Source organism: Suricata suricatta, chromosome 7 (genome assembly GCF_006229205.1).
Source record: "Suricata suricatta isolate VVHF042 chromosome 7, meerkat_22Aug2017_6uvM2_HiC, whole genome shotgun sequence".
NCBI classification, from domain to species: Eukaryota; Metazoa; Chordata; class Mammalia; order Carnivora; family Herpestidae; genus Suricata; species Suricata suricatta.
Window position 1 is genome coordinate 18,530,096 of NC_043706.1, and position 8,624 is coordinate 18,538,719.

General features: G+C 35.3%; 1 protein-coding gene across 1 annotated transcript in view; it reads left to right on the forward strand.

Annotated features, from left to right (window-relative positions):
* The window catches only part of OFCC1 (orofacial cleft 1 candidate 1), a 284,782-nt gene that overhangs the window by 137,696 nt on the left and 138,462 nt on the right, over positions 1-8,624 (forward strand). Inside the window, 1 exon segment of the mRNA XM_029943141.1 lies at positions 8,125-8,207. Coding sequence (XP_029799001.1) covers positions 8,125-8,207 — 83 coding nt within the window.

Sequence of the window (8,624 nt, forward strand, 5' to 3'; positions counted from 1 at the left end):
AAGTTTAATTTGAATATGAGAAGAAAGAAAAATATAAACGATGAAAATGCTACACATAAGAAAGTTGGTATGTGGGTGCCTGGGTGGCTCAGTTTGTAAAGTGTCTGACTTCGGCTCAAATCATGATCTCACGGTGTGTGAGTTCAAGCCCCACATCAGGCTCTTTGTTAACAGCTCAGAGCCTGGAGCCTGCTTCAGATTCTGTGTCTCCCTCTCTCCATGTCCTTCACCTGCTTATGCTCTGTCTTTGTCTTTCAAAAATAAATAAATGTTAAAAACAAAAGAAGAAAAAAAGCTGGTGTGGCCCCATTAATATCTTATATGAGAAATCTGAGAGTAGCCTTGGAGACAAATATAAAAGGAACAATTTACCAGGGAGATATAACAATCCTAAATGTGTGCTGAATGATGGAGATTAAACAGTCTTGGAACATCCTGAAACCATAAAACTTCTCAAAGAATATACAGGAGGTGAACTGTTTGATGTTAGTCTTGTTGACAGTTTTTGGATTTTGTACCCAAAGCAAACAAAAGCAAAGCAAGCAAACAAATAAACAAGCCGGATTACATTAACCTAAAAGCTTCTGCACAGCAAAGGAAAGGAAAGGAAAGGAAATGAGGGCAATCTACCAAATGGGAAAAAGTATTTTCAAAGCATATAGTTGATAGGGGAATATATTCAAAATATATAAGTAAACTTATACAACTCATTATCAAAAAATCACACAATCTGATTAAGAAATGGGCAGAGGATCTGACTAGACCTTTTCCAAGGAAAATATATGGATGGCCAGCAGGTACATGAAAAGGAGCAAAGATGCTCAAAGATGCAAAGAGATGAAAAAGAAATCAGGAAGGAGATATAAGATCTGAATGACACTACAAACCAGCCTGATTAAATTGATATTTACAAAACACTTTACCTAAAAACACCAAAATATACCTTCTTTTCAAAGAAACACAGAATGTCTGCATGAGATCAAATATTGTGTAATAAATTAGATCTTAATATATTTTAAAGATTGAAATAATACAGCATACATTTCTCTGACCTAATGGAAAATGATTAAATATTTCCTTTTGTAAAATCAGGAATTAGGCGAGGATGTCTAATCTCATCACTTTGTATCCTAGAGATCATAGCCAGTGCAACAAAACTTCTAGAAGAAAACAAGGGAGAAATCTTAATAATTTTGTCAGTTTTCTTAGACAGGAGACAGAACTTACTTACTGCAAAAGAAAAATAAATAACCCATTGAATTTCAACAAAATTATACTTTTCCTTGTCATGTTGTCATTAGGAAAAATAAAAGGCATGTTACAAACTGGGAGAAACCAGTTGCAGTACATTATATCTAAAAACTGGTTTGTATCCAGATTATATAGAGAACTTTTACAATTCACTAATGAGAAGGAAAATAACTTACTTAAAAAAATTATACCTAGAAGTTTCACAAAAGGATATATGAAATGTCCATTTATTTTATATATAACATCTAACAATCTTTAGTCATCAGGAAATGCAAGTTAAATCCATGTGTTACCTACCACTTCATGAGTACCAATATGCTGAAGTTAAAAAACAAAACAAAACTAACCAAACTACCAAGTGTTAATGGTCACTTGAAGGAAACTTTCATACATTGCTGGTATGAGTATAAAATGGTACAACCACTTTGGAAAGCTGGCAGTTTTTGTTAAATGAAATAAACACTTACAAAAGACCCAGTGATTTCACTCCAATTACCAAATTAAAATGAAAGCATGTCCACAAAGAGATTTCAACATGAATGTTCTTAGAAACTCTGGTCACAACTGTCAAAACTTGGAAACATCCAAATAACTATTAATAGATGAATTAATAAATAACTTGCAGCACAATCATAAGAAGGATTATTACTCAGTAATAAAAAATGTGACAAATATCAAAATAGTGTTCTGGTTAGAAGAAATTAGAGACAAAAGAGTAAATGCTGTATCATTCTATGTATATGAAGTTTTATAACAAAGTTCTAATCTATAATGGTAAAAATCAGATAAATGGTCATCAAGAGTGGGCAAGTGAGTGTGTGTGTGTGTGTGTGTGTGTGTGTGTGTGTGTGTGTGTTGGGGATGGAAGGACCAGCTTCAAAGGATATGGGAAAATTGGGGGGGAGTGATGCTAATGCTTTATATTTCACTTATGGTGGGAGTTAACAGTTAAACATAAACAGCATATGTTTTTCAAAACTCATTAAATTTGAATATGTACATTTTATTGTATATAAATGATCCCTCAGCACTTTGATTTTAAAAGTAACAAAACTGGATTCAGCTATTCTGGATTTAGCCAGAGAAAATACTGAGTGTATGGTTGCAAAGTTACCAGTAACATCATCATCCGGTTCAAGTGTTAACATGTGCAGAGAATAAGGGGGTCCTTGATCTTGCCTTATTAAGAGTTAAGAGTATGAGGTGGGTACCTGTATGAAGGGAGTTGGTGGTAATCCAGTATCCTCATTTGATCTTATTAGCACCCCTGCCCCCAGTCTGAAGTCACTGGTTCATGTGCCTAGTTGGGCTAGTAACAAAAATAATGTCTTCAACAATTTTTAAGTATTATGCTTCTACCCCTTCTCTCCAACTTGCAAACCATAGTTATTGATTCCTCTGGGATCTAACCAGGGGCAGGACAGGGCTAGAAGGCAGAGAAGAGCTTATTTCTCTGGCCTTGTAAAATGACAGAAGTTGTTAGGTTTTTACAATATGTCCTCTTCTTTCATGGACACACTTTTATGCTTTCTTTAGACATACCTTCCCATATCTCTCCCTTTCCAGGGGTCTCTCACTTTGTGCTGTTTTTTTTTTGTTGTTGTTTGTTTTCTTTTTCTTTTTCTTTTTTCTTTTCTTTTCTTGTTTTTTGTTTTTTTTTTTTACCACTCCTTTATTAGAACCAGACACTGTGTGGTGTACGTCTAACTTTGTCCCTTTTGCATATGCCTATACTATGGAGAAAGTAATCATAATTGGATAGAGTAGCACAGCAGAAAAAATACCTTAAGAATGGAAATACCAAGAGAAAGGAATATCATCCCACACTAATCAGCAGCACAAAGAAAAGGAAAAGGGGGAATAGAAAAGTAAAATGAATAAAAAATAAATAAAATAAAACATATAATATTTTAATAATATGATAATTCCCCCAGTAAAGGATCCTGTCAAAATGAGTTAGAAAGAAAGCCCCAACTACACAGCACTTATAGTAAACATGCATAGCGTAGTGAGAAAGAAATGTTGAACACCTATAGATTAACTGATACCAGGAAATTAAAACAAAAACAAACCTGTCCCAAGAAGCAATGTCCACATTAGGAAAGTTGACATTTGGGGTTTAAGGTCTAAACCGTAAAAGAATATTTTATAATGATAAAAGGTATAATTTATGAAAAGGATATAATTTGACACAATTTATATGCATCAAATAACATAACAGCTGAATATAAAAGCTAACCTAACCTTATTAGGTTTTATATATATGGCACACATATATGAAATACACTTACAGAGACTATTGTCTCTGATCATAATCAAATAGTATTATAAACTAATAATAGGTGATCCACTGGTGGCAAGGATTTAGAAAAATAGGTTTTCTTAGAAATTGCTCATGGAAATATATGTTTATATATTTACATATGTAAATACATATGCAAGCTTTTGGAAAGCAATTAAAATATGAGAACATGACCCAGCAATCTTCCTAGAAACCCATTCACAGGAATAAAAGCATTAGTAATGGATTTTATTGTAGCTTTCTTTTTGAAAAGAATATAAAAATAAAGGCATCTGAGTGTCTCAGTCGGTTGGGCATCCAACTCTTGAATAATAAATTAGAGCTGTAATAATTGACTTGAAGGGAATTCCATCAGACACTGTTGAAAAAGGCTATATAGGCAGGTATATACAATATAGAATCTCCTTTTTGTGTAATAGTGGAAATTACCTCTATCAATGTATTGTCCCCACACATGTGTGTGCATGTATATATCTGACTAAATGAGCATGGAGAGAATAAAATGTGTTATGTGGAGCAGGTGGAATGGAAAGGTGTTAGGGGAATGTGGTTGGAAGATATGAAGGAGGATCAAGGGAAAAAGTTCATTTTAAGAAAAATATAGCGGTATTTTATGACTCAGAGAGATGACCGTGATTTCTTAGTATATGAGAAGAAAAAAAAGTTGTGAGCAAAAGTATATGGCATAATTCTGTTTTGGTTAAAAGTCACTTATCTGAGTATATGTCAGTCTATCGATTTGCTCATACATTTACAATTGGGAAAATGAAGGTTGAAGTCTGGTTTCTGATTGAAAAGAGGAAGGAATGGCTATAAAACCTTCTTCACAAGGTAGAAGAGAACGTGACACATGATTAGCTGTAGGTCACAGTGGGAAGGAAAAGTCATGGAGGAGATTTTGAGTCTGGGTCACGTAGCAAAATGGTGAAAAGAAATAGGAAGTAAGGGGAAGGAGTCCTTTGAGAGAAATGACGTTTGGTTTTGTTTACATTGTTAACCCTGGGGTGTTAGGAGGACTCCCCGGGGTCACGGTTGCTTACCTGAACAGCAGCGGGGAAAGAAAATCATATCGGAGCCTCATGAGTTCCTTCAAGTTTGTTTCTGGGAACTTCATTTGACTATATAGTGTGGAAAAAACTTGTAAGCTTATATGCAATAAGAGAAACAATAAACAAAAACATTGCTACTCATATTTATGTAAGATTGAAATCCACATTCCACACACACACACACACACACACCCGTCAAAGATTAGAAGGCAAACTGTGAACAGAAAACTTTTTGAACCTGTGTGCCATGCAAAGACAAATATGACTTGGAAAAAAAAATCCTAAAGAAAGTGTTAGATATTCCAACCGAAAAAAATGGGGAAATGGCAAACTTACAACATAGAAAGCATACATGCTCAGCAAACATGAAAAGTATTCACATTTTTTTCAAATTACAAGATTACAAATTAAAAAAAACAATGAAATGTTATAATTTTGTCTACCAAGGAAGCACAACTGAAAATTATGGGAGTCATTTTTGGCAAGCATGTGGTAAATTGGATACTCTCATACATTGCTGGCTGTAGTTTGAATATTGATAGTTCCTACTGTGAACCCTGTGTTTCATTTAGTATTCCTGATCTTAGATACTCATCTGTGAAAATAAGCACAGATAAGTGTTAAGGTTTTTTGTGAAATTTGTTCAATACGATGGAAATATACAAACAAGGGGTGCTGATTAAGTAAAAACAAATGATATGTTAGTGTGGAGTGATTAAAAATCAGACTTTGTGGAATATTTAGTAACAAGAAACAATACAAGTATGTGAAAGGATGAGGATGGTATATACAGTATGATCATAATCTGATAAAAATTATATTATGCACAGATTTATAAAATGCATATTTGTTACATAAGGTATATAATTATATGAAATATACATTAATGATCATTAATGTATATGTATTTACTATATACATTTTTATAAATTGGAAGGTAGGTTTTAGACCAAAGAACATTTTACATAAGAACAAAGAAAATGTTTAATTAAAACCTTTAGAAGACTATTTGGTAGAGACATTATTACCTGGACATGCACAGTATTACTACATTTTAACATAAAGCAATAAAAATTCCATTATGTCAGAAATTGTTCCTGGTAGGCAGACTTTTTAAGATGGTTTCCCAAAGATGTCCAAGGACTCATCCCCAGAAGCTGATCATGTGAAAGGAGTTGACCTGGTGGACCTAATGTAATTACATGGGCCCTTAAAGGATAGAACTTTCTCCGGCTAGTAAACAGAAGAGGAAGCAGAAGGAGAAGCTGGAGACATTCAAAGAGTTAGGTGCATCCCATGTTTGTTAGCCCAAAGGGGACTGTGAGGAAAGCATGAGAAGGAATTGAATTCTGCCAGCAATGAACAAGGGCTACAACAGGATCCCAAGACCTAGAGGAGAACAGCATCCCTGACTGATGCATTGATTTTGACCTGGTAAGACTCGAAGTGGAACCTGTTGGGCCATGCTATGACCAGATTTCTGACCTGAAAAATACATAAGCTAATATATGAATAGTAAGTGCTAAGTTAGTGGGAAAGTGTTCCAGCTAAAAAGTGAGTATATTGTTCAATGTTTAAAAATGTGTAAAGGTAGAAAATGGAGTATGGTTCTCACACAAGATGTGAAAGAAGCGTTAACTGTGTGGGCTTTGAGGGTAAATATAACTGGATTTCCATTTCAGACTTTTTACTGGTTGGTTGTCTGATTTGTGCAAGTTCTTTGATCTGTCTCTTAATTTCCAAGTCTGTAACAGTTTGTTGTGTGTGTGTGTGTGTGTGTGTGTGTGTAGTAAACAATATAATTTTTATGAAGCTTTTCAAAAACACTAAAAATTTATTCAAGTATTTCATATTTTTTGTTCCACCCACCAACTATGCACTGAGAATTTAAATTGTAAGCCTTTTAAAGTAATGATATATATTGAGACATGTGGGTGGTTCAGTCATTTGAGGGTCTGATCCTCCATTTCAGTCAGATCATGATCTCAAGGTTGTGGGATTGAGCCCTGTATTGGGCTCCACACTGGGTCTGGAGCCTGCTTAAGATTCTCTCTCTCTCTCTCTCTCTCTCACTCTCTCTGCCCCTCTTCCCTCAAATAAAAAATAATTAAAAAATAAAATAACAATATAAACTAATTCCACTTCCCTTCTTTCTTGATTTTGACATTTCAACCACCCTATCAATGAATTCTGTTTTAGATTCAAAATAAGGAAACTCTTTTAAAGGTTTACATGACCTTCATCTCAATAGACTAATGTGCCAGGCTTCTGACACAAGGGGCACTTAACCATTTGACTCTTCCTGAAGAAGGGCATTTTTTGGTGTGTGCCTTTAGTTTAGCACAGTGTACTGGGAGCAGAGTCAGAAAATGGAATAAAACCTTGCTGCTCAAAATGCATGAGCCACAACGACCGTGACTGGGGAGCAGAGGATGGCTGGGTCATCTTTAGGGAGAAGAAAGTTTTCTAAAGCATCCAGGCATGGAGACGATGCCCTTGAAATTTCACACTATGGAAATCTCCTTATAAAATGTCCACAATGGCAATTCCAAAGGGCTAAGGGCTGAGAATATATAATCCCTGGAGGGGAAGAAGAAGACAAGCAGGAAGACTTTGGCTGCTTATGGTATGTGATACCTGTATACTTTAAAAAAGATGTTGGGTCAACCCTATGGGATTGATTGGTAATTTAAGAAAGAGTATCCAAGGCACACTGTTTCAGGCCCTGTGTTAGACAACACAGAAGAAGCAAGATGAACAAGACACATCATCTGCAAAGAATTTTTGTTGTTGTTGTTTTGTTTTGTTTTGTTTTGTTTTGTTTGCAAAGAGTTATTGATCTGGAGTAGTAGTTCTCAACTTGTGATGTCTTTCCCCCCAGGAGACATTCAGCAGTGCCCAGAGACATTTTTGGTTGCAGCAAGTGGGGGACAGGTGGGGGGTGGAAGGAACTGCTGGCATCTAGTGGGTAGAGGCCAGAAATGTTGCTAAACAGTTTACAAAACATGAGGCAACTGCCATAACAAAGATTTATTCAATCCAAAATGTCAATAGTGCTAAGGTTGAGAAACTCCAGTAATAAAATAAGTCACACACAATACGAGAAAGGTAGCTCAGGTGGCAAATCCTGGGTACAGACGGAGAACAGAACTTTCTAGTCTCAAGGTGTTATATTGGAACATTTGTATGAGGTGCAGAGGAGTTTCTTTGAAAACTCGATCCCAGAAAAAAATAGCTGATAATGGAGAATCTTACCCAGATGTGGGTAGGAAAGCAGATCAGACACAGCTGCTGCTTGTAAATTGCATCCCACGGGGTGGCCATTGGTAGAGTTCTACTTGAAGGTCATACACTGAATTAAAATTAGGAGGATAGAACCTCTTAGAGCTTCCTTACAGTTCTTTATTTTATCCCCATTTGTCAGGCTTAATATAAATTTTTAGATTACAGAAGTATAAGCTTACATATCCTCTGAAGGGAAAATCTGTAATACATTTTTCCACCTTTTGTTTTTAACCCTAGGAAGCATTTCTCATAAAATTTGTCCCTGCCCTATGGACTGTGATCTCAATCTTTTAAAAGAAGACCATGAATTACACAAGAAGGTAAGATGAAAGCCATAGATGTTAGCTTTGGAAAGACCATGAAAACAGCAGCCCCTGATTATTAACTATGATTTCTTAAAATATATTTACAGGTAGAAAGTAATTTGGTCTTCAAAGCAGGTTTTGAAGTGTGGGACATGCTAAAGCAACTGACGTTTGTGAAATCAGTAATGCCAATAAATTTTTATTACATCCGATTCAGACTTCTTTAAGCTGTTGAAGACTTTAGTTAAATTAATCAGTCTACAAGACTCTTTCCAGCTCTGGCAGGGTGCTTAGAAAATGTGCTGATTGTACTGTGTTTATTTGGCATGATCAAGGCTGCCATGCAGTCTGTCCAGAAACTGTCTTTATAAATTTATATAAATAACATAGCCCGTGCTTTCTAATGTTGATTAAATGAATTTTACCAGCATC